The following is a 27162-nucleotide window of genomic DNA, read 5'->3' as shown; positions in this document are numbered from 1 at the left end:
GTCACGTGAAAAGAAGCAACTTGGACTCCTCATGCATAGAAGGAAGCATGAGGTTAGTCTGTTGTCTCCCCAGGCGTGGCAGAGGGAGAGCCAGGATTACATAGGCAATTGGCATTGGGAGAAAAAATGGGTTACAAAATTGTGGGATAAAAATGTAGAGAAAAAAAAAAAAAAAAGTTTGATTATCTTTTGCACCCCTACTTCCGTATTCCTCCTTCCTATTAAATTTTTGATTCCTACAACACTTGTCTTGTGCACTCGTTATCCTTTGAAAGAGTGATTGATTGCTTGATTGCTTGATTCAGTAATTTATTAGAAGTTCTCACAGCTGCATAGGACAGTAGTTTGGGGTCCTTTAGTACTCAATTCCAGGCACGCACACACAGACATAAAAGGGGGCTTGAGCCCCTGCCCTTTTATCTGTCTGTAAAAAGTGCCCTCTTCTGAGAATATAGCAATGGAGCCATTTTTAAATGAAAGCTCATGATGTACATTTTACTTTCATATATTGTTGAAGTGCTAGGCAAATATACATGATGTAAATCACAAGACAAATGATTTAATAGTTTAGCTCTCTGAAATATACAGGAAATAAGCCCCACTGAATGACAAGTACGACAACACTGGCTCTACAGTTTCGCTGTAGAGCCTGTGTTAATAATTCCACGCGTTATCCCCAGGTCTGTATGCTTTTGAGGCCATAAAAGTACGTGGCAGCACTTTATAGAAACTCAGCATCAAAATCCAGGAAGCCACGGCATTAACCGAGCTACTGCCATGTCGTCAGGGGTGTCGCACAAAATTCTGGGCCCTGGGTACAAGCATTCACTGCGGGCCCCACATGAATGTTCTTCATCGGGGAGGGCGTTTAACTCATTTAGACTGGGAACACATTATTTTGTGCTTTACCTATTGAAAAATAGCAGATATACAAGCTCACAGCGCGGCGCGCTGAAAGTTTTTGCAAGTCTTAGTTTGAATATTTCAAATCCTTAGGTTTTTTGAAAAACCTATGTTTCTATGTCAGTGGTGCTAAAACTTTTTCATGTGAAGGATCCCCAAAATGATATGTATTTGGCCACGGACCCCCATCACAAAATATTTAGTTCCAGGGACCCCAGAGAAGCAAAATTTGAGTTACAAATGTTCGCTTAAAAAAATACATATTCAAAGACTTAGACACATTTTCACAACTTTTCAAAAATAACAGATCTACAAGCTTGTATATCTGCTATTTTTCAATAGTTAAAGCATAAAATAATTAAGGGCACCTTAGGCCCTCGTAACTCAGTCCCACTTCCCCCCTCCCCCTTATGACGCTCCTACATGTCGTCCCCGGACAGGATTAAATATTGTTTTAGTTTTGGTAGAACAGCAGAGCCTTAAGGGACCGTTGCCATTACTTGATGGGGTGACAAAAAAAAATACAATCATTTCCCAGTCCCTGAGATAAAACAGAGAGCCACTACAGTAAGCAGTGCTTTAAAGGGGTTGATTGAGGACAGAGCAAAACCGTGTCTTATTTTCTAAGCACCTCCGCTTCTCAATTAAAACCGAGCTGGATTTACGCTTGAGGAAAATTACATTTTGTTTTATGAGTTGCACTCATCTGTACCGTGACAGCCGTCTAATGGGGAAACACTCCCTTCAAACTGCCTCTTTCCACAAAGGAGGAAATAAAAGAGGAATAAAGTATACACAATTAGCCTGTGTTAATCCATCCCAGGGTCTATGACTGCAATATTGGATGTTCAATATTATTACTCACGTTCTGGCTCCTTCCCCCCACAAAACAGCCATTTGGCATAATGTCAGTGGATGACAACAGATCGGCACTTGCGCTCTCAGATAAATGGTTACACGTCTATGGTTGCAGTTACAGTAGCAATGGCTCCAGTACCATTTCACACCTGTCTGGTCTGACTGGTGATCTTTTAAAAGTAAACTGTGATATGTTTTAAGCCAGTTGGCAGCGTCCTTCAGCAGTGATATGGCAACAAAATCTTATCCATGATCAAATTAGGCCACTATCTATCTATGCACACAAGCTATGTAATCTGCCATCAGGCTGCATTTATTTTGAGGTACAGGAATGTCACTTCTTAAAAAAAAAAGAAACAAAAGTGAAATCGTGCACAAAGTTGTTATAACATGAAAGCCTAGTACAGACCAAAGATTTGCAGTGAGACAAAACTGGGTTAAGCCTGACCTGACTTTTACAGAACAATTATTTTTAAGTGAACATTTTACCTCTGTTAAAGAGCAAATGCACAGCCCCGCGCACGCACGCACGCACGTGTATAATTCAGGCATTTAGCAAACGCTTATCCAGAGCGACTAACAAGGCACAAGGTCGGAGGAAGTGCCATGAACATTTGTAAAACAAGAGGGGAAGTGGTCAAGGAACTACATGCTACACAGTACATAGTAAGGGAAAGTTAGCCTCATGCTGGACCAATCTGGGAACTAAATAATTTCCAATATCTTTCTTCACAAATGTGAAGGTGTCTACTATCACCTCTGAACTTTCTCAATCACAACTCCCTCTGGAAACCTTTTGGGAGCCAATCAAAGTTGGGCCTGGGATTAAAGGGGGAAGATTTTAAATATTGTCAATATGAGCATATGAGGTGTGTAATTAGGGTATTTTGGGGCTGTGAATCCATTCCAACCATTAGTTATCAGTAAAAATGACTCCTTGGCCAAAAGATAGGCCACGCTTACTTTTGTATGTCCATGAGACATATAATATTTGCAATAAAGAAATGGTTGGAGTAGGGTTTGAATTAATTACACACCTCATACGCTCATATTGGCCATTTTTTATTTTCTTTCCCTTTAATCCCAGGCTCAGGGTATCCCAATACCCCCAACTTTGATTGGCTCCCACAACGTTTCCAGAGGGAGTTGCGATTGAGAAAGTTCAGAGGTGATAGTAGACACCTTTATGAACACATTTGTAAAGAAAGATTTTGGAAATTATTTAGTTCCCAGATTGGTCCAGCATTGATTGATTGAAGACTTTATTAGAAGTTTGCATAGGAAAAGGTACAGTTTCATGACGGTACAGTTCACTGGTACAAGGTCTAATAAAAGGAGATCCATGAAAAGACTAAGCTTATTTCCACAGGAAACCATTTAAGTATCTCATATAACATTGAATGACAGACGAATAGAACACAGTACTATGCAGTAGATATGTAAAGAAAAAAAAATGATAGAACAAAAAAAGAAAAAGGTAAGTCTAAACAAACAGTAAGTATATACAAAGAAGGGGCAGGGGAGGGTAGGGTTGGGCTAGGTTAGTTCTTTTTACCAGTTGCGAACGGCTGCTGCCTGTAAGTGGTTTTTCAGGGCAATTTTAAAGGATGCTAGTGATCCACACTCCTTTATGGCCTTCGGTAAGGCTTTCCACATTTTGGTGGTATAGCAGAAAAACGAGTTTGACCCTTTGTTGGTTTTGACTCTGGGTTGGAAGGGATCTGTAGCGCTGCCTCTAGTGTTGTAATTATGGACATCCTTAATGTTTATAAAGTATTTTGACAGGTACTTGGGTATCATAGTGGTGTAGTGTATCTTGTACACCAGGCCCATTGCAAGTTGCTGTACTCTGTCATCTACTCTGAGCCACCCCACTCTTAACTGGTGAGTAGCGGTGAGGTGAGTCTGATAGGGAAGGTTAAGCAGGACCCTAATTAGTTTATTTTGGGCTGTTTGGAGTTTAGTTTTAAGGGCTTGTGGGGCGTCACGATACCATACTTGAACTCCGTAGTCAAAGAGGGGCTGGATTATTGCACCAGCTATGGTCTTCAGTGTGTTGAAATTGACCATTGGGGCGATCCTCTGTAGGAAACGAGTTTGTTGGTTGATTTTATTTATTACTTTAGAAGTCATCTTTTTGCTGGAAAGATTAGCTTCAAGGATGCATCCTAAGTAAGAGATTTCGTTTTTTCGTGTTATGACCTTGTCACCCACTTTGATTGTGAAGTTATCGACTTTTTTGAGGTTATGATTTGATCCAAAGAGGATGGACTCAGTTTTCCCCAAGTGAATTGATAATTTGTTGTCGTTAAGCCATGTGCAGATCTTGCTTAGTTCAGAGTTAAGTGTCTTTTCAACCTGCAAGTGGTCCTTGCCCGAGACTAGGAGAGCCGAGTCATCCGCGAACAGGAACAGGTTGCAGTCGCAAGCAGATGCCATGTCGTTCACGTATATTAGGAACAACAGAGGCCCCAGTATGCTACCTTGAGGAACACCACAGCTTACTGGGAGGGGGGGGGGCAGGGTACCGTTAATCTCCACCACCTGTTCCCTCCCCACCAGGTAAGATTGCATCCAACTCACTGCTGCGCTGTCAAGACCGATGGCTTTTAGTTTCTCAATCAGAATAGAATGATTTACGGTGTCAAATGCCTTCTGGAGGTCCATCATGACCATGCCGCTATATTTGCCGTCATCCGCTTCGCGTTTGATTTGGTCAGTCAAATAGAGAAGGCATGTGTCAGTGGAATGAGATTTTCTGAATCCAGATTGGAACTCGTAAATCAGATTATTATCATCGAGATATTTTGCGATCTGTTCGTAGACTATTTTCTCCATGACTTTGGATATGGAGCTAAGAATGGAAACGGGGCGGTAGTTTCCAGGGTCTAGTTTGCTACCTTTTTTATGCAGGGGGGTTACTTTTGCTAGTTTGAAGTCCTGGGGGACATGACCCTGTTCGATGGATAGGTTAATTATGTGGGTAATGATTGGAGCAATGGTGGCGGCTGAATCTCTGAGAAATCTAGCTGGAATTTTATCAAGGCCAGTGGCCTTGTGTTGAGGTAGGGCGCTCAGTTTTTTAAACACTTCATCAGTTGTCACTGTGGCAAGTTTAAAACTGTCTTTTCTGACGCCCAGTTTTTTGTAGAATTTTTTAACAGATTTTACACCATAACGCCCAGATGAGGCTAACTTTCCCTTACTAAAAGTAACTAGAAGAGTAAGCAACATGCTTATCATATAGCTATTTGAATAATATACCTACACTAGCATCTAAATAACCGCATCAATCTAAATAAAATATCTACACATCTATCCAAATAGCATTCCTAGCATGTATCTAAATAAATATACAGGGCAGCAAGAAAAGAAAGAATGAAGGAAGACGGGTTTTAGGTTTTCAAGTAGCCATTTTATTCCCTAAGTTTTAACATTAAGCTTCAAATTATGTGTCACAATCAACTTAAATGTTTTTTTTGCGATTTTAGCTTGCCTCCCCACAAACAAAACAAAACTAAAAAGTCAATAAAAAAGAAAGAAAATCACTGTTTTAGCTGCCCAGCATTATGGCAGACATAAAACTCTTTCTAAGAGACAAACAGGCGCATGGTTCACACTTCCCATCACAACACACTGTAACAGTCTCTCATATGGTTGCTGTCAGGTGGAAACCTTGTACGTCTAAAGCAGGGGTCTTCAACGTTTTCAGGCCAAGGACCCCTTTGCTGAGAGAGAGATGAAGCAGGGACCCCCAGATTACATATGGTTTCATCGTTTGACAGCACAATCATCAGTGTATTTTGGATTTATGTCAATTTGTGTTTTCAGATATTTAACTACTTGAACCGAATTTAAAACTTGACCTGTCACTCTGTACTTTTTTCCCCTCTACACCAAACCTCTTTGCCAAAAATAGCCGATCTACAAGCTCGCAACGCCTCGCAGCGTGAGGCATTGTGAGCTTGTAGATCTGCTATTTCTTTGGCTAAAGTTCTCAGAATATGGATGTTAGGGTTCAAGTGGTTAATATAAAAAAGGAGAAAAAAAGGTTTCTATCAAACAATGATTTGAAGGACCCCCTGTAGTAACAGGGAGGACCCCCTAGGGGTCCCGGACCCCCTGTTGAGTCACTAGCTCTTGTAATACTTTTCATTGGTTCAATATTTATATATAGTATATACATAAAAAGAGTAAAGACACACATACTTTAACCACAATCACTTAAAAAACACAATCTAAAATAGCAAAAACAGCAGATCTACAGGCTCACTACGCATGCGCGTGACTCGCTGTGAGCTTGCAGATCGGCTATGCTTTCAACTTTTGTGTGACACTAGGACGAAGTAGGGCATTCATTTATTGAAAAAACTAAAACAAGAAAAAAACTAAAAAAAACATGGAGATACAAGGTTTCTGCCCGACGGCAACGATATAAATGGTAACACATAGATATCAGACACATACAAAGAGGATTAACCAAATGAACCCTAGCATCCTTGTTCTGGGGCAAACATTCAACTAATAATAGCAGATCTACAGACTCAAAATGTGTCACAACGCCATGTGTTGTAGATGCACTATTTTTGGAGACATTTGGTGTAGAGGGAAAGAAGGAGAGGACCTACTACAGACCCCTGGGGGACTCCGGTCAACGTACTATATAGGGTTTAAATGGTTAAGGGACACACATTTAACACACACACACACACGCTTAACGCACGCGCACACACACCCACACCTCAGGCTGCATCTGACAAAAAAAACATCATAAATTAGAAAATAAATACAACTTAAAACAGCCATGCGCTAATTGTAAAAAATATGGTATTTACTTGTTTGTTTTGTTTTACTAACCATATTAACTATGAAACAAATTATACAACAATTCAGCTACATTTGACTCTCAAAAAAGCACCATTCTTTCAATCATAATGTACTGTTATACATTGGTGTCTCTCACGTGCAAATCCACAAAGCCTACACACAGACTGGACAAGAAAAGAGTTCCAGTACGATTTAACGTATAAAGATCAGCTTTTGGCTGAGCTTTGGAACCTTGTGAGGTGATGTAAGGTGAAGCCTTTGCAAAAAGTGACTTATTCACTTCAAGTGATGTTTTTTTTAATATATATATATATCTCCCTTGTTCCGCTTCTTTGTTTTATGTGTACAGCACATTCACAGTGCAAAAGCCTTCCCTGCTTTTGCAGCTCATGCTATTTGTACATTACGGCTATAATTGCTTGGTCTTACTTTGCAATAATTATAGTCTATCGTTCGGAGGAAAAAGTGACCAGTGTGTGCAAATATCGTACATTCAACCCTCATCACCAAGGTTACCAATGTCAATTTAAGCAGACACGGTTCAAGACACAACAAAACCTGTCTGTGTGAACTTGTGTTGTGTTGTGTGAGTGTGGGTACACTATAACTTACTGTACAGTATGTGCACTTCATGTGTTGTACCATATGACATTTTGTCCTGTTAGAGACGTGATCATTCTATAGTAGTTAAATATGTCTCACTGTTAGATAAGCAAGGCAAATAGGCTATGGACTACAGGTTCAGGGGGGACGGGGGGACGGACAAAGGGGTACCGGAAGTAAGGTGTAGAGTCTAGCATACTTTATCTAGGACCGGGTCTAATTGAGACAGCTGGGATCACACTAAAATCAAGCTGTAGCTAAAATAACTCCCCTCCCATCTTTAAAATGAACTTGACACAACACCTATTGTACCTAGCTCTAAATAAACCAAGAGGTACATAATTAAGCCTCTTCAGCACCCTCTGTGGATATATTTGTGGACAGCATGGCATACAGACAGACAAGCACACAAACGGACAATCTCATAACAATAGCTTTGTGTTGCGGCTCAACAGGTAATGCCTCGACTTCCTGGATTATAATCTCTGCCACAGAGTCCAACACCATTGCCTTGACATGTAACAGACGAGGAGGGAGAGAAGGAGAAGAGAAAGAACTAAAGGGGAATGAAAGTAAGGGAAAGAAGGAAACAAGGAGGGCACATTAAAACCCATCAAAAGGATGGAATGAAGTAAAATAAATAAGAAGGCGGGTTGGTGTTCCAGTTCCCTGCAATCAACATTGCTTTTCTTTTTCTAAAGACTACATTAGAACAAATAAGCAGGAGCTGAAACTGAGGAACCTTCAAACAGATCCCAATTTATTGGATACATCGACCCATGCACCTGAAATGAAAGGTAGGTTGAATAAAATACTTAAAGCTAGTAGGTAATGTACTGTAGCTACTCCAGTCTAGAAGGTCAGCAAGGGGTTCAAGTTAAGGGTGACCAACTGGAGACCTTGGCATTGGTAAGTTAAGTGTGGCTCAGACGCTTTACAGTAATGGTGTCTAAGAAGACCGGGGTTAGTTGTCAGCGGTTAAAGGTCATGGTTGAATCTGGGCGAATAATTCATTAAAATCCTTTACGTATAGAACATACTGTAACATACATCTCTTTGAGTGATTTGGTTTGTACTTCCAAGAGCAGTCTGGTTGGCTCCACTGTGCTAGCTGAGATCAACCAATACCAGAGAAGACCCCCCCGCTGAACCCATTAAAATTAGGGACCACTAAAGTGATAAAACCCAGGTCAAACTAGTGCTTAGTATAGCTACGATACTGAAAGCATGTAGGGCCTGCGGCAAAGGGCAGGGTGAGCATTCTAACCATTTTATCCACCGGCCACTACGACAGCTTGGCTCCCAAGATTCACCAGCCATTTGACCAACGTCATCTAAAAAAACACCCTTTGTTTTATTCCAAAACGCCATCCATTATTTGACCGGTGTCTGTCTCCCACCTCGCTCCATGGGGTAGAGGTGTTTGTGTCAGTCCCTGTGGTTGGTCTCGGGGTCGGACAGATGTCCGCGGTGAACGGGGGTGTCCTGGAGGAGGTCATTGCTGGGGTCGTTTTCGGGGTCGCCCTCCTCATCGTTGCTCTCGGCGCTGTAGTCCACCTCCTCCAGGAAGGGCTCGTCCTCGTCCATCACGTAGGTGGTGGGGCTGCTGCTGCTGCGGGACGAGACATGACAACGTCAGCAGAAGCTACACCACAGTGTGACACCCAGGGGCGTCACAAGGGGGGGAAAAGTGGGACTGAGTTACTAGGGCCCAATGTGGAGGGGGCCTTAATTATTTTATACCTTGGCTATTTTTGAAAAGTCGTGAAAACGTATGCAAATCTTTGAATATATGTATTTTTTAAGCGAACATTTGTAACTCAAATTTGGCTTCTGGGGGGGGGTCCCTGGAGCTAAATATTTTGAGATGGGGGTCCTTGGCCAAATACATATAATTTCGGGGGTCCTTCACATGAAAAGGTTTCAGCACCACTAACATGTAAACATAGGTTTTTCAAAAACCTTAGAAGGATTTGAAATATTCAAAGAGTTTAAGAATTTTCTAAGAATAGGGACTGTGTAGCTAATTGTGTAGGGAAAAACATTTTAAAGCACTTGAAGCACACCGTTTATACTTTGATTATGTGCTATACGAGCAAGCAGATTTAGTATTTTTGTCTTTGTCAGTTTTTGTTTAATTGAGCTCATTAAGACATATTCCAATCAATCGGGTTGTCGGGTCGGCTCTTGAAAATAAATATGCACAACACATTTCAACAATCAGCACAGAAATATAAGACAATCCCAGATGATAAAGGCCCCCAGATTTTAACCGAACAACACTTTAATATTGCTAACAAACGACGCCCGTGCGCTGCCACTGACGCACTTGGTTTCCTTCCCAGTGCGTCTTAATGGTTAAATGGTTACTGTGTTCTTTGAGGTTTTAGTGGCTTTAGTGGGTTTTTAATGGTGTTAATGGTCTGAAATGTGATCCCTGAGAGACAGTCGATCAGAGGGGCTCAGACGTTGACCTCCCACCCCTCCCCCCTCCTCCATGGACCCTCTCTCTCTCTCACACACACACACACACACACACAATATACCTAAGTGGATTATCATGGAGTGGTGCGTGTGCGTGTGCGTGTGTGTGTGTGTCTAGAGAAATATTGTGATGGAGTACAGTAAGTATACATGTACAGATGATGTGATGCAGCGTAAGCGCACACACACACACACACACACACACACACACACACACACACACACACACACACACACACACACACACACACACACACACACACACACACACACACACACACACACACACACACACACCCACCCACCCACCCACCCACCCCAGTGGTGTAAAGTAACTACCTACATTTACTTAAGTATTGTAGTTTTTAGGTATTTATACTTTACTTGAGTATTTCCAATTTCCAATACTTTTACTTCTACTCCACTACATCTCAGATCTAAATATTGTACTTTTACTCCACATTTATTTGAAAACGTACTAGTTACTTTGTAGATATAAATTATAATATTATAAATCACACATATACCACTTTAGCCCTATTTTATACCTTGGCTATTTGAAAATAGCCAAGGTATGCGACGCGTTGTGAGCTTGTAGATCAGCGATTTTCAAACATTTTGTATTTTACTTTTGGTACTTTGACTACATTTTTAAACCAATACTTTTATACTTTTACTCAAGTAAATCTTGGATTCCAGACTTTTACTTGTAACAGAGTATTTCTATATTGCAGTATTGATACTTTTACTTAAGTATAAAATGTGAGTACTTTTTCCACCACTGAAGTACAGTAAGTATATGTGTACAGTAGATGTGATGCAGTGCACGCGAACGCACACGCACACGCGCACAAGTCCAATAATGGCCTGTAATGGTTGAGGCTTTGTTACTCTACACAGGGATCTCACCATGTTGTTCTCTCGGAACAGCGTTGTGTGTATCTACAGTACATGCATGGCACACAACATACAGTACAAAACATACCATACTACATTATGCTCGCATGTAAGTGTGTGTCATCCGTCTGTTCCCGATTTTGTCAGCTAAGACAAGGTGAAATGCACGCATACATGTGTGGCGTGCGTGTACACACACGTACACTAGCACGCACAGGGGCGTCACTAGCAATTCTGGGCCCCTAGGCCAGAAATCTGTATGGGCCCCCCCATGCAAGCGGAGAACCGGCCAACCGGGAACACTTTGTTACTGTTTGAATGACATGTCTCACAATGATACGGTAGCCGTGATCGCCTCAGCAATCATGTTCACCTTATTTGTCAAATTGTAACACCATTTACCATTTTTGTCTACTTTTAGTTTTACTCTTGTAGCCTAAGCAGGATATAAACAAACATGTAGTGTCTGGTGTAACAATTTGACAATGCTAGCTCTTGAAACAAAGTCCAGGAATTTTAACTTGATCTAACCATGATCACTACACATAATCATCCATTACATGCACACTCAGATACAGCTACTGTATTATTAATACAGTATAATCCACAACAGTCCCATGAAATAAAAAGTGCAGACCACCATCATCACCAGCAAGTGAATGAGACACCAGAACTCTGACTTGAGCCCAGCCTCCCATGCAAGCCAATATAAAACTGTATAACAATAAAACACTACATTGTATTTTTAGTAGCAGCTTAAATATGTGCAGGTGTTGTGCAGAATATACAATCACTAATCAATAGCAGCAGTGCTCAAGCAAATGCACATGAGGAGTGAAGCATATAGGCTATACATAGGAAGTAGAATAGGAGAAAAAATAAGCAGTATAGGACTATTCAGATTGGGTGAAGTATGAACATGATTAGCCTACATGCAAAAATGAGTCTGCATGCAATCAGAACTTTGGCTAGTTAGCTAAACTATGGAAAACAAGGGTTGGATATAATGATCTGAGAATACATCTGAACAGGCTAGATCATATAAGGCTATATGAGAATGGCATAACAGGACATTCTTGTGTGTACTGTGTCTGTGTGTATGCACATACATTGTTTTAACATTTACATCAAGTCAGTCAGTGTGTTTAATCTACAGCAAGATCCTGTGAACATTTTGGGAGTTCACAAAACAATAATAGCCTACTGTGACTGACTGAAACAAAAATATTGTGATGCCTAGATTGTTATTTTTGTATGACATAATCATATGACTACTAGATAGATGATGGGATATTATACAATTATTGTTATTACTAGGGACATCCAGCAGTTTGTCTTGTTTCTCCAGCAGAGTTTCTAGTGTCTCCATCTATCTCTCTGGAAGAGGTTGCACATGAGCTCTGCAGCGGCCGCACTGAGGCGCTCAAACACAAACACTCTGACATTAATCCTCACACTACTTGACACTATTACCATACTTTAGATAACTAGTCATTGTTGCAACAAACCAAACCATTTTTCACTTTGATTTGGGAACCTACATACATTCATAACATGATGCGATTGTGATCAACTGATCATGTCACTAGTTTGGGAGTGCTTCCTTCCAGAACTTAGCAAACAGGTGTTTCGTTCGAAACACTTGCGTTTGTGCTTAAAACGTTATCCATGCTTATTGCTTAATGGTGTTGGATAAAGAAGGAAGAAGGAAGAGGGGAGAAGATTTTCTGTTGCATGCTTACCCACAGACATCAGCTGCTTCCTTGAGTGTAAACAGTCAAGCTCTCCTCTCAGTTTACAGTAATGAAACATGCTGCTCTATGTCACATTACGTCTTTTTTTCTCTCTCTCCCTGTCTCTGTTCAATGCGTGTTGTGTGTGGAAGAAGCCGGGGGAGGGTGGAGCGAACAGAACCTGAAAGTTGATCTTATGTTTGCAGTCTTTTTTTTTTTTTTTCTCCCTCTCCCTGTCTCTGTTCAATGCATGCTGTTGTGTGCTGAAGAAGCTGCTTTACAGTCAGGACCGGGGGAGGGTGGGGCGAACAGAACGTGAGAGTTGATCTTATGTTTGCAGGGCCAATGAAAAGACTTTTCCATTTACTTCAGATGATCATAATTATCCTGTAGAGCACACCTAAGTTTCACAACCATAACATGATGCAAGCGGACGCACAAACCGCAAAGCTACTACAGGTCTCAAAACAACGTGAAAGCAGGAGAAACCATTTTAGCTTTGTAAGGGGTGAGTATATAATATATGGACCCTCAATTATTTAAATTGTATCGCTCATTGGTTTTATTCCAGCAGTCATTTTAAGTTTTTAGACACAAATGATAAACATCATAATAATAATTATTATTATTGGGGGAAAAAGAGTTTTAATCCAGACTTTTCGAGGGCCTCTGGCACCTTGGGCCCCCTTACCTCAGTCTAACTTTCCTACCCCTAGCTACGCCACTGAGCACGCATGCACTTATTCAGACATGCAATCACCACCTCCCCTCTTAAACAGATACAATTGTGCATCCAGCAAGGCCAATGCACAGTGCACACACACATTGTGTAAACAGATAACCAGGTAAAATAGTGTGTGCACGCACACACACACGCCGTCTCTACCCTTTCCTCCCACTCCAATACGCACTCATCTGCAGCTGCTGCCACTGTGGTCATGATATCATTGCTATGATGACCTATTAAATGATAAGTGGTACGGCATCAAACCCTGAGCATAAAAAACCCATAAACCTGGGATGAGAGAGAGAGCAGACGATCCCTGGGGACACACATGCAAATAAACACTCGCAGCAGCACAATCGCAACCCCAAAACACTTTGTGGGTCCCCCAATGAGTGGATGCATAAATGATAAATGAATAACTCAATATGAGAGGAGAGAGGAGGTTGGGAGAGCCGGAGAATTGAGCATTAAGTGGTTGAGTGTACTAAAGGCTTCCCACATCAGCCACTCTCGTGAAATCTTTCTTGGAGGGGAGATCACAGAGGATTTGAGACAGAAGTGTAGATAACCTATGTGGTTAGAGACCTGGGTTTGGCGAGGTTGCTTTGTGGCGTTGGACTGAAGTGTATTTAAATTGCACAAGTATGTGCTCCACAAGCACATAAAACGTATAAAAGGGGACCTTGGCAAAGCACATAAAATGACACAATCTAGCTTGTATGCAAGCCAACAATGAATAAACACTTTAATAAGTACTTATAAAAGATTGTGTCAACTAGGTTGCCTTTATTAGCGATGTCACACAGAGGAAAGCATACTACTAAAAAGGCGTTAGTTTGTTGTGTGCCCGACGTGCCTAAATAAAAAATATCTGAAGGTCATTTTGTGTGTGCTGGCATTGCTTCTGCTTTTAATGAACTCTTTGGTTCCGTGCACCTGCTAAATAGATATTGCAAGGCCGACTTAATGCCACCACCCCTTGACTGTCCAGGCCATAAACACAGGATGTAGAGTGCAGGATACCTTGTGTCGAATAAGGTACAACGTTAACTCAAGCTATTAGCAAAAATGCTGGTACATTCTGTCTGCCTGTAACAGAACTGTTCCAGTCAGTGGTGGAAACAAGTACTCTAATGTTTTATCTAGGTAACAGTAAGAATACTGCAATGTAGAAATACTCTGTCACAAGTAAAAGTCCAGAATTCAAAATGTACTTGAGTAAACGTACTGGCATCAAAATGTGATTAAAGTACCAAAAGTACAAGTACAAAATGTGTGAAAATCGCAGATCTACAAGCTTACAACTGCGACGCGTTGTGAGCTTGTAGATCGGCTATTTTCTAATACCCTAGGTATAAAATAGGGCTAAACTGGATTAATGTATGTTCTATAATTACGACCGTCAGGTCGCAGTTACTATCAAAACCTCCACTGGCTGTCTGTCAGTCCCTCCGTCTGTCTGTCACGTCACACTCTTATCTTTGGCACCATTGCCCCTATCCATGCCAAATTTTGCACACACACTCCTTGGCTGGCAAACCACAACCTCCGCCCCTGATTTCTCACATGCCCCTCTTCTAGCGCCACCATGAGGTTGCTTTTTGCAGACGGAGATAAGCGACTTATCTCCCGATTAGGGAGTCTTATTGGTATAATCATTTATATCTGCAAAAGTAACTAGTAACTAAAGTTTTCAAATAATTGCAGTGGAGTAAAAGAACAATATTTGGATCTGAGATGTAGTGGAGTCGAAGTAAAAGTATTGGAAATTGAAAACTCTCCAGTGAAGTAAAAATACCTCAAAAACTGTGTCAAGGTCAAAACAACAAACGTTGTATCTCCATTAATAAATTTGTCGCTGGAGCATTGGAACAGTGTGCAGACTTCCTCTTCTTTCTATGGTGCGTATTTTTGGTCCAGCACCTGTAAATGTTTGGAGATGTGCGCGCTTCCCCCTCTGCTCTGAAGGTCAAAACAACCCATCAGGAATGCTCATTAAATCTCCCCTTGCTCACTTCCCCAAGATAAACAGACATCAGAATGAAATTGATGGCTCTGGCTGGCCACAACTTGACCTCGGTGTCCATACAAGGTCTACACACCCTGAACTCCTAGTTCAAGCTGGGGTTCTCAAACTCTCCCATGCCAAGGAAGGACACCCCAACAGCCATAACCTCTGGCTGCAATTGTGGAAATAGCCAATTATTATTAACAATAATGTAATATCATTTTGACAATAATGATATTTCCAAAATAGAGACGAAAGGTTGAAAGTGACACAATATTTTTTAACATAGTATACCAGTAAGACTCCCTAATCGGGAGATAAGCGACCGTTGGTCGCTTATCTCCACAAATAGGCCAAAAGTTTGTTTTACCAATTATTACACTCTATGTGAACATTTACATCAACAAATCCCAAGTACTATGCAGAACGACCCATTTCAAGTTTTTAATGTACAACAATATTTCGAAAATAGGTCTACAAGCTGACAGTCCTCGTCCCTTATATTCCCATAGGTTATATGGAGATCTCAGTGTTTGTCAGTCCTTGTTCATTTATGCCCATATATGGACATCTCTATATCTACTGTAACAGTCCTTGTCCCTTTATGCCCATATATGGAGATCTCTTAACTGTAAGTCCTTGTCCCTTTTATGCCCATATATGGATATTCCTGATGTCATCAGTATATGAACATATATGGGCTTTCTGATATGCCCATATATGGAGATCTCTTAACTGTAAGCCCTTGTCCCTTTTATGCCCATATATGGATATCCCTGATGTCATCCGTATATGCCCATATATGGGCTTTCTAATATGCCCATATATGGAGATCTCTGTATCTCCATATATGGGTATAAAAGGATACTTCAGGTCTGACATCAGGTTTGTTTATATTGGGTTGCTAGGTTTGACATCACAAACTCTATGGGCCATCTGACCTAGAAATCTATATTTGGGCATAGATGACTCATCGTGACCTCATCACACGTCGACCGCACGTGTGACGTGCGGTCGACCGCACGTGTGACCGACGGACGGCCGGTGGAGGTTTTCATACTAAACTGCGACCAGTTTACTATGAAAACCTCCACCGGCCGTCCGTCCGTCACACGTCACACGTCACACCTTTGCCCAGTATGACATCACACCACATGTGTACACAAACCTTTGTGTACGTTGCTGTGGCAACAGTCTGTTGTTGCTGGTCTGTTAGTGTACGTTAGCAACCACCTTAGCAACCATGGTTTTACCCTAGCAACCAACTGTTTACCCTAGCAACCAACTGTTTACCATAGCAACCAGATACGCAGAGCAGGGATCTCCATATATGGGCATAAACAGGTGACATCACACTGATGTCAGATACTCAGAGCAGGGATTTCTCCATAATATATGGGCATAAAAGGGATTCTGTTAGGGATCTCCATATATGGGCATAAAAGGGATTCTGTTAGGGATCTCCATATATGGGCATACAAGGGATTCTGTTAGGGATCTCCATATATGGGCTTAAAAGGGATTCTGTTAGGGATCTCCATATATGGGCATAAAAGGGATTCTGTTAGGGATCTCCATATATGGGCATAAAAGGGATTCTGTTAGGGATCTCCATATATGGGCATAAAAGGGATTCTGTTAGGGATCTCCATATATGGGCATAAAAGGGATTCTGTTAGGGATCTCCATATATGGGCATAAAAGGGATTCTGTTAGCTGTTAGTGATCTCCATATATGGGCATAAAAGGGATGCTGTTAGGGATCTCCATATATGGGCATAAAAGGGATTCTGTTAGGGATCTCCATATATGGGCATGAAAGGGATTCTGTTAGGGATCTCCATATATGGGCATAAAAGGGATTGTATCCCAGATGATGCCCTGTTAGGAGATCCACACTAACAGAATCCATATATGGTCCTACCGACAGCTGCTATAAGCCAACCCTGGCGATAAGGTCTGAGTCGAAGAAATGCTTCTTTCCTGGCAAGAATTGCCCCTTTATACTGTAGGGCTCGTTTGTGACATCACGCCACATCATCGGCTGAGGACTGTGTGATGTCATCATATCTCCATATATGGAGACATAAGTTGCTCATGCCCAAATATGGGCTGGTGAGGTCAGACTTAGTGTGATGCGTAGGTTATCTCCATATATGGAGATTCAACTTCAATGAGTAACCATGGCAAACTGTCAACTGCCCGTATGTCTTGATAATTGGTAAAACAAACTTTTGGCCTATTTGTGGAGATAAGCGACCAACGGTAGCTTATCTCCCGATTAGGGAGTCTTACTGGTTATTATTATTGCTATTATTATTACATTAACATTGTATAAATCACTATTAGTAAGACGCCTCAGGGCCACATGCAACCTCGCCCTAAAGGGCCATGTCTTGTGATGCATATTGGACCAGTTACCTATATATGGAGACCCCTGATACCCATATATGGAGATCCATGTACTGTATATGGAGATATGCTGTGAGAGCCCAAACATGCTTACTCACAATACTCAGTTATTCGTTATGTTAAAGTCCTATGACGTCTATGACATCTGACATCATACATACAATCACTTTTATGCCCATACATGGAGATCCCTGTCTGTAGAACCAGCCACACAGATATGGGCTGTCTTGGCCACATATGGATTCTGTTAGTGGGTTATGTGGCCTCCATATATGGGCATTCAAATATGAAGTCCTGTTAGATATGGGCTTAACTCATACAGTGCCATCCGGCCACAAGGGGTGTTAGAGTGCCAGAAATGTCTCCATTGACCTTCTTTATAGCTTTCGTCGACCCTCTCCCAACTGGCTTGTGTTTTCACTCCGGTCAATCCTATGGGTGTCCAGAGGAGGAAGCTAGCTGACACGTAGCCAAAATGCTAACCCATTTAGAAGCCCGATCTAAAGCTATTTCAGCCGCAAAAAACTTTCTCTTTGGGTCTGGGGACACAATCCGGAGAAAATCCTGTCTAAAGATGTGATTTATTATTGGAGTGGGCGGCGTGATTCGGCCGTTAGCGCGAATACAGCCTGTGGATGGCCGAGTCTAAGTCCCGGCCAAGGATGGACGTCTAGACCGGGGCTTCGTTGAGGCCTCCGATAAAATAATTCATTTTATTAAATATCCCGGACATGTTCGGGATAGGCACCCTGGAATACGTCGCGCCGCCTACAATGAACATTTGGTGAACATTGGGGGGGGGTCTAAACTTTATTTTAAACCATTTTCAATGGAATAAATCGTCGGAGCATCTAGCGTCTCTCGTTGGTGAGCGCTGGGCGAGCCGGGACCACCCACGTTGCTCCAAGCAGCTCGGGGTAAGTAAAATAGCAAATAAAAAATTGTTTTTGATCCCGAATATCCCGAACTAGTTCGGGATAGGCACTAAAAGGGTTAATATTGATGACATCAGGGATCTCCATGTATGGGCATAAAAGGGATTCTGTTAGCGTGGTTCCCCTGACATCACAGTGAGGCCAGAACGTGATGTCAGAGCGGCAAATCCATTCTGTTAGAGTGGTTCCCCTGACATCACAGTGACGTCAGAGCATGATGTCAGAGCGGCAAACCCATAGACCGTAAAAAAGTGTACACGTCCGTCGGGACGGACGGACGTCTACGGACAAGCTGTGGCGGTTCTGACATACGGTCGCAATTAAAGGTAACTGCCTCTGGGACTTAACTGTATGAATACAATTTACTGGTTTGTCTGCCTGAATATTCAAATCAGTTACGTCTCCAGTACATTACCACCAAATGTGTAACTGTAGAAGGTTTATCAGAAACATCTCCATACTCCATGCCTACAATTAATCATCCCCATTTCCTGCCTCATTTCACAGTTTCCACCATCTTCATCACATATCATCGATAGACGTTTTGAAGGAGCTCGTTGTCGTACTGTAAATGGTTACATGCAAGCTTCTCAAATGATGTTTTAGAGAGAGAGAGAGAGAGAGAGAGAGAGAGAGAGAGAGAGACACATTCACACATCTGTGTATCAGCACCAGACGTCCAGATGTCTGGTGATACGAACAAAATAGTCAATACTAAAAGCTTTTTCTTTTAACCCCATCTTGGGGTGAACATTCACAGAAAATATCCGATCTACAAGCTCACAAAGCGTTACAATGCGACGTTGTTATTTGTATAAAAAGGAGGGTATCTATAATTCGTAGGGTGGTTAAAGATCCAAATATTGAGTGAACATAACAATACAAGTCCCATGAGGATATATGAACACTGTACTTGCTATGCTGGAAACATTGGTTTTTTAAAAGGTCAGTGCCCAGTGATGAGCCAATGACACTTCTGCTATTGAATTAGTTCTCTGCATCCAGTCTCTCTGAGATCAATTTCTCTACATCCAATAGCTGCGTTTGGGGGTTTATTTATGTGGTGCCAGCACCCTAGCTACAGTATGAAACGCACACAACCCAATGTGAGGACTGCTGTCCACATTCTGCGTGTAGTGTACAGCACTGGTTACCCAAACAGTGAGTCTTTTTTTGTTTGTTTTTTGTTTCCTACATTTAGTTTTTAATTATTATTACTTTCATGACTGAAAAAGAAAATGATTAAATTTGAAGGGATTTCACTAAGAAATTCAATAAATTAGACAACAAATGCTTTGCCCTTATTATTGGTCCCACAGTCATGTGGTCGGTAATGAGGTGCTTGCACCCAGTTCCATAAACATCACTGAAGTGGTAAAGATGACGGTAAAGCACAATGTTACCAACTAAACAAAACCTTTAATCAACATGTATTTATGTTGGAAGTTTGAAAAAGAAAAAGAAAAAAAAATGTTGTTGCCATTGTTATCCCTGTGCCTCTGGAAATACTGACTGAATCTAGATCCTTGTTGCCTTGTTGAGTCAACAAACCAACTTTTGATTGTGATTTTCCAAACTGAATATATACCACACATAGTTGTGTGTGTGTGTGTGTGTGTGTGTGTGTGTGTGTGTGTGTGTGTGTGTGTGTGTGTGTGTGTGTGTGTGTGTGTGTGTGTGTGTGCGTGCGTGCGTCTAACCTGACTACTTTACAGCGTGACTCTATAAGGTCACTCTCCACATCCAGAAGGTGTTGGTGGCTGCGGATTCCCACGGGAGAGGTCAACCTTTTCAGCCTGAGCAAGGCTACACAAAACTGGGCTCCCATCTCCTCTAGCTCCCTGGTGCCAATCTGGAGACCCTGGAGGTTACAGTAAATACAATTCATAGTTCACACACACATATAGGCACACTAAGGAGATACAGATATTTTGGTACACATTCACATATTAAACCACACATTGTCACATATTAGGGTAAAGTTATGATATAAATGCAGTTGAGTAGGGTGTCTGGGTGCCACAGGGGAGACGTTCCTTCTCTCCAGCTTTGCCAACTGCCTGTGCTTAAGTATACTGAAGCATGGCCTACATCTGGCCTAGATATGGCCTACATCTTGGCACAAACAGCTCAAAGGTTTGTTGTATGCCCTGGGTACCATTGGCCAAGCTTCGCAGGACGCGCTGTGATTGGCTTGCGGGACACTTGATGAAATTAACTCATAAATAGCAACACTCACTTCACACTAGGTGTGATTTTTGCATAATGACTACATTGGGAGAAAAGCGAAAGATGATTGTAAAAGGAAAACATGTAGTTGAGTATATTACATTTCTTCGGGTTAACTGATACCCTCAACAAGAAGATGTAAAGGTTTCTACAGATGCACTGGAGTGAATGACAGGAGCAGGATTCTTATGTCCATCTTCAAACATCCCAATTCCCAACACTGGGACTCGACTCGCTGTGCTAGGTATTTGATGTGGAAACATTATGGTAAAGCTCATCCCAGGACACACACGCGCGTACACACTCACACATCCCTTAGCCTCTCCACACTCTACTCTTCGATCACACATCTTAGACTTCCTCTAACCCCACAAACCTTTCACGTTTTCCTTTCCTCTCAGAGTGAGGCTAAGAGGGAACATTCAAACTTGGCCTGGCTGAAGGGAAACAGCCAGGCCACTACTGGGCATTAGTTCCTGCACATCTGGACAAATACTCAAACTGTGCAAATCAATAGGGGGGATAATCGGTGCCAAACTGGCAACTCAAGACTGCCCGTGGGCTCTGCAGATGTTGACATTGGCCACCCCCAGTGGTGGGGATAGGAGGGTCAGTAGTGAGGAATGTAAGTGAGAACAAAAGCTATTTTCAGTGCTTGTCTGCTTGACACTGAACTAAGCATAATCAAGTCAATACTAGAGATGTGGCGTAACAGCATGGATTTCTACACAGAGAGAGCCATTCTTTCAACATAAGATGCTGCTTTCAAGTTCAGGAGAGTGTGGACAAGGATATTCTCTTGAACGCTGCCTTTAGGTATGGCATGGAAAGAGGGCATTTGAATTGCTTTCACCATAGTGAAAAACTGCATTCATGGTCTGGAGAGGGCACTTTTTACAGATGGATAAAGGGGCAGGGGCTCAAGCCCCCTTTGATTTCTATGTGTGCACGTGCCTGGACGAGAACAATGGAGAAATACAGAAAGGATAGGTGGATGAGAGGGTGAGAGGAAGGGACGGAGAAGGAGAGGTAGGGGACAATAGAAAACAAGGGAAGAAAAGAGAAAGAGCCAGAAGAGAGGGAGAGAAGAGGGGAATGGATGATAGAGGGTGTTTTCATGTGAGGAAAAACAGAGTCAAAGAAAGAACACTGGGTGAAGAAAGAGTGTGACGCCACCTGGTGGACATTGTCAGAAACATACAGTACAGCAGTGCTTTCCATAACCACAGCCATGCACATATAATGCACACTGTATACTGTATACAAGGGGTCTTCAACGTTTTCAGGCCAAGGACCCCTTAGCCGAGAGAGAGAGATGAAGCAGGGACCCCCACAACCCATAGATACCATATCATTTAAACGGCATAATCAGTGTATTTTGGATTCATGTCAATTTGTGTTTTCAGATTTCTTGAACCGTCAATACTTAACTAACTTGACCTTTCACTCTGTACTTAGTCTGCTCTTTTTTCTACACCAAACGTCTTTGCCAAAAATAGCCGCGCTGCGAGGCGTTGTGAGCTTGTAGATCTGCTATTTTCTGCAAAAGTTCTCAGAATATGGACACTAGGGTTCAAGTGGTTAATATAAAAAAGGAGAAAAAAATCTATCACTCAAAGATTTGGAGGACCGGACCCCCTGTGGTAACTCCGAGGACCCCCTAGGGGTCCAAGACCCCCTGTTGAAGACCCATGCTGTATATACACACACATTCACGGGCACACACACACACACACACACACACACACACACACACACACACACACACACACACACACACACACACACACACACACACACACACACACACACACACACACACACACACACACACACACACACACACACACACACCCCCTTACCTTATACCTGCCCTGGTCACAGCCACAAAGCGTGCTCTCCATGGTATAGCTGCGTTGTACTCCGATCTCCCTCCATACAACCACCCGAGCTGTGGACTCCTTGGAGCGCTCCACCACAAAACTACAGCTGGACATGCTGAAGGCTGGAGCTGTCTGGGACAGGATCTTAGGCAGGGTCTGAGAAGGAGACACAATGTCCCATTTGTATGTACACATGCACCTGTCAGAGTGTGCCCAGCTGTGTGTACAGTATGTCAGGAGCTAATCATGCAAACCGCTGGAAGGATCATGTCTGTGTGCATGACTGTCTGCTCAGCTGAATATATAAACATATTTTTTAATATATCCATCTTTACTTTTATAATGTAGGTCCATGGGGCTCGGATCGCGCTGGAACCTTGTCCAGATTATGAGAGTTATGATTTGGAGTCATAGATGACTGACATCACAGACTGGTCAGCCACATAATGACGTCTGAGATCAACATTGTAGTCATGCATTTAAAGCCATTTAGAATATGCATAGCCTGAACCTGAATGTTCTCAAACGTTATCGAAATAATGCAATTATGTTAAAGCAATGCAATTATCTACATAATGTAATGATATAATTAAGTACTCAATCCCTTATGTTCTCTGTATGAAAGACGGCAAACAGAGTATGTGACCAGAATGAGATAATTTATGAAGCAGAATAACATCTCCCAAAGGCCTACCGAGAATGATCTCCCTACTAACACAATTTCATACGATAAAATACAATACCATACAATACATAATCAGGTAGTAACAACTCCCATCGATATTCACGGACTTGGTCAACCTAATTTTAACTTCAAGTATGAGGAGGACAATCACTCTGTCTGATAATATTTCCATTGGCTGCAGTGATACAGTAGCGATCTGTTCTGATGCAATACAATACGAGCAGAATTCAATAAAGCAGGTTTCATTAAGTTAAATGCCATTAATATTCATTGGTGTGAGCGCAGTGATCCCAAACAAAAGGGCAGATTGAGTGAGTGCTCAAAGTGGATGGATGTGTATTTTGTTGCTGTCGAGCAGAAAACTTGTATGACCAATTACGTTTCAGTAATTGTTCCAATGGATCCAATGTAGTGATCGTTTAATCAAAAGCTCTTGTCAATACCTTTAACATTAGTTAAATATCTCTAAAAATCCAGAGACAGACTTTCACCCAGGCGTCTCTATGTTGGGCATGTTTTGAAACTTGCTATGACCTTGTAAGCTTGTGATCTTGCAGACTGGATATTCTCGCTACTTTTGAGAGCAAGAAGAAATATGGAGACACAAGGTTTCTGCCCTACAGTGACGATTAGTTTGTGCATTTGTTTGGTCACCCTGTATCCAAGGTCTTCATGCAGGTCGCAGGACGTCGCACTGATATTGGACTGCCACACAGTCTCCTTCACACTGCAGCCATACATAAACACATTCTTCTTGCGCGAGTGGCCATGGTAGTCGCAGAACACCTACACACACACACACGCACACGCACGCACGCACGCACACGCACGCGCACACACGCACACACACACACACACACACACACACACACACACACACACACACACACACACACAAGGATGTGAACAGTTATTACGTCACAGTAATTCAATAAGGTATACAAGGCATAAAATAGGGGCTTAAGTGGTTATGGCTCGTTGTGGATCGTATCAGTACCAGTGGCGCCCTCTGTATGTGTGCGAGGTACTGCAGCAGGCTCTTGGTGTGGTAGATGGTGGGGTGGATTTCCGGACTGGGGTACTGCCACTGGCGATTCAAGTCCTCTCCGCTCAAAGAACAGCGATGACTGGACGGGGAGAATAGGAGAGGAGAGTAGAGAGAAAGAAGAAGGGTAAAGGCATGGGGATGGAAAAGTAGTTGAGGTTATGCGGGAGATATTAGGCTTCTGGTGTTGTTCAGATAGGTCTACTCTGCTATACGTCCATGTACTGCATGTAATGCCTATATGATAGCTGCCAACATTAAGGCTGTGAAAAAGAGGGAGATGTTCTGGGGTATCAGGACATGGCCTACCCTCAACGCCCCCTGCCCCCATATAACCCTACACTGCAGATTAACAGAATAAACACAAGGATGGTAAATTAATGACTTTTAGTTTCACCAAGTTTCACCGTAATTGGAGCAGAGCGGGTTTGAGCCACGGGTTTGAGTGAGCGCAGTGACAAGTGACTCACGTCAGGCGGGGCTGTTTGTGCATACATTGCACATGAAATCTGGAGACCTTGTGTACTTGTATTGTACATCAAGCTGCCTCGCAACGGAAACAGAAGATAGGCTCCTGACCTTTGGGCCACATGGCTGAGGAACTGTTGGTTCCGAAGGGAGCCTGGTCAAATTAGCATATACTGTAGGGTTTAAGAAGTTAAAATAATTGAAATTACCACTGAACCACAAGTGCCAGATTTTTTTATGTAAGCCCCTCGACTCTGGTGTGTGTGTGTGTGTGTGTGTGTGTGTGTGTGTGTGTGTGTGTGTGTGTGTGTGTGCATCTGTGTGTGTGCGCGAGTGTGTGAGCGCCTGTGTGTGCTTTAAAGTATTAAAGCCGCTATGCTTTCTGCTCACTTTCCATTGATGACTCCATCGGGGTTGAGCATGGGCACAATCTTAAAGATGTAAGCTTCTCTCAGACTGTGTGCCAACGGACTGGTGCCCATCAGGAACTCCAATGTGCCTTTCATCACCCAGCTGGCGTTGGTTTCTCCTGGGTGCACTCTGGCAGACAGGAAGATCAACGGACGGTTTCCTGGCAGGGGAGAATATGGCGGCACAAATGGGCTTAGTTCAAGCAAGATAGAACAACCCACAAACTACAACCAATCCTGTGTATCTAATAGGAATTAGCAGTGGCATGTCCTGTTAATTTAAACTTTTTAAATTAAAATTAAATCAACACAGGATTTATCTTAATTCATTCATTTTAAAAGATTTAAAACATTATTTTGTTTCAGACGAGTTAACAGGTCTTATGCCGACTTCACAACAGCACACATAGCATGGTCATTTGTTTGATATTTTATTTATGCTGCAAACAGTCTCTAAAATGACAAATTAAACATTGGCCAAATTATCAAATATTAGAGACAGAAATTGTGAAAATTGCAGATCTACATGCTCACAACGCCTCGCAAGCATGTAGATCTGCTATTTTCACAATAGAACTGTGTTATACAAAATGTAATGCCTCAACTCTTAGTGCTCGTCAGGGTGTGGGGGTCCCCAGTTCAAATATGCTTATTTTGGGGGTCGCGGCCTGAAAAGGTTGAGAACCACTGCTCTATAAAACACCTTGGGAGATTTTCACGCACGTATGCACTGTGCAGATTCACTTACGGAACTGACAGATGTGGTCATTGGAGGTGGACTCAGGCATAGCAGTGATGGTGAGCAGGGGACAGCTATTGCCCCCAAGGGTCTCACAGAGGACATCTTGTCTCAGGTAGATCTGAGGCGTCCTCAACGCCTCCAGCTTGGACAAATGCATCTGGGAAGACAAGGAAGTAAGGACAGATAACACTATGAGTCGTTAATATTACCTTAATTCTTATTACTTGTATTTTCTATTAAAAACAAAGGATATACAGGATTCATGTTCATCATTATTGAACAATTCATAAGTGCTATAGTAGATAAGGTTGTGCATCAATGACAGTGTATAGTACCATAGTTTTAAGCACATCAAGCTGCCACGGTATAAAACCAGACTACATACAGTAAGTGTTAGAAGAACAGTATCATAATATAATATGAGACAGAGTAGGGGTGATGGGCATACGATGTGTAGTGATTTACACACAGTCACACTCACATACTGTACATGTATGTGTTTTATTTTTTTTGCAGTAGGACATGATAAAAGAGAGTGGTAAAACAACTCCAGTATGATGAAGATTTAGATTTTGCAAAGGGAAAATCAAAGTATTTTCTGGGTGTTTATGACGAATAGACAGACAGATACAGACTGACAGATATATTACTATACTATTATGAATAGTGGTATACAGTCATACTACCTTTAGACTGGAGTATGTATAAGGGTAGTGATAGGCAAAGTAGCAAACGTCATCCTTATGACTGAAGTTTGTGCTGAAGGTCATTGTAAAATACGATTTCCCTTTCTGACCTCCTGCTGCAATGGAGCTCCTTGAGAAATGGTTCCTAGAGGAGAAGGAGAACAATTTGCTAAGCACCGGAAACTTGTGCTCAGTAGAGCGCAGATCTCTGCTCAGAGGAATGCCCTACCTTCCTCCATCTTTCATTGTTTTGGGGGTGTGTGGCGTGTATAAAAGAGGCATGGGGCAATCAGGGGAAGGGATATATCCATCGAAAAGTAGTGTGGCATGTTGTTACAATGTTACAGCCTAAAGCAGGGGTCTTCAACAGGGGGTCCGGGACCCCTTGGGGGTCCTCAGAGTTACTACAGGGGGGCCGCCAAATCATTGTGTAATATGATCATGTTTTTTACATTATCCATTTGAACCCTAGCGTCCCTATTCTGAATGGAACAGCCAAAAATAACAGATCTACAAGCTTACAACGCCTCGTGCTGCGAGGCGTTGTAAGCTTGTAGATCGGCTATTTTTGGCAAAGAGGTTTGTAGAGGGAAAAGAAGTATTTGATGGGTTCAAGTGGTTAAATGT

At 42.2% G+C, this 27162-nt stretch overlaps 1 protein-coding gene across 2 annotated transcripts in view; it reads right to left on the bottom strand.

The window, feature by feature from the left end:
- Positions 1-5786: 5786 nt before the first annotated feature.
- Positions 5787-27162, bottom strand: part of agtpbp1 (ATP/GTP binding carboxypeptidase 1) — a 54795-nt gene continuing 33419 nt past the window's right edge. For both annotated transcript variants that reach the window (XM_080739133.1, XM_080739134.1), the window contains exons 19-26: positions 26536-26680; positions 25856-26006; positions 25088-25268; positions 24182-24311; positions 23839-23970; positions 22479-22655; positions 20088-20248; positions 5787-8803 (exon numbers count right to left, since the gene is read on the bottom strand). In XM_080739133.1, coding sequence (XP_080595259.1) covers positions 8620-8803; positions 20088-20248; positions 22479-22655; positions 23839-23970; positions 24182-24311; positions 25088-25268; positions 25856-26006; positions 26536-26680 — 1261 coding nt within the window. In that variant the 3' untranslated portion in view covers positions 5787-8619. The remainder of the gene's footprint in view (positions 8804-20087; positions 20249-22478; positions 22656-23838; positions 23971-24181; positions 24312-25087; positions 25269-25855; positions 26007-26535; positions 26681-27162) is intronic.

Source organism: Nannobrachium achirus, assembly GCF_963921795.1.
Source record: "Nannobrachium achirus genome assembly, chromosome: 12".
Lineage (NCBI taxonomy): Eukaryota > Metazoa > Chordata > Actinopteri > Myctophiformes > Myctophidae > Nannobrachium > Nannobrachium achirus.
Note: the sequence above shows the minus strand (reverse complement) of the source record. Positions and strands in the feature narration are given on the sequence as shown.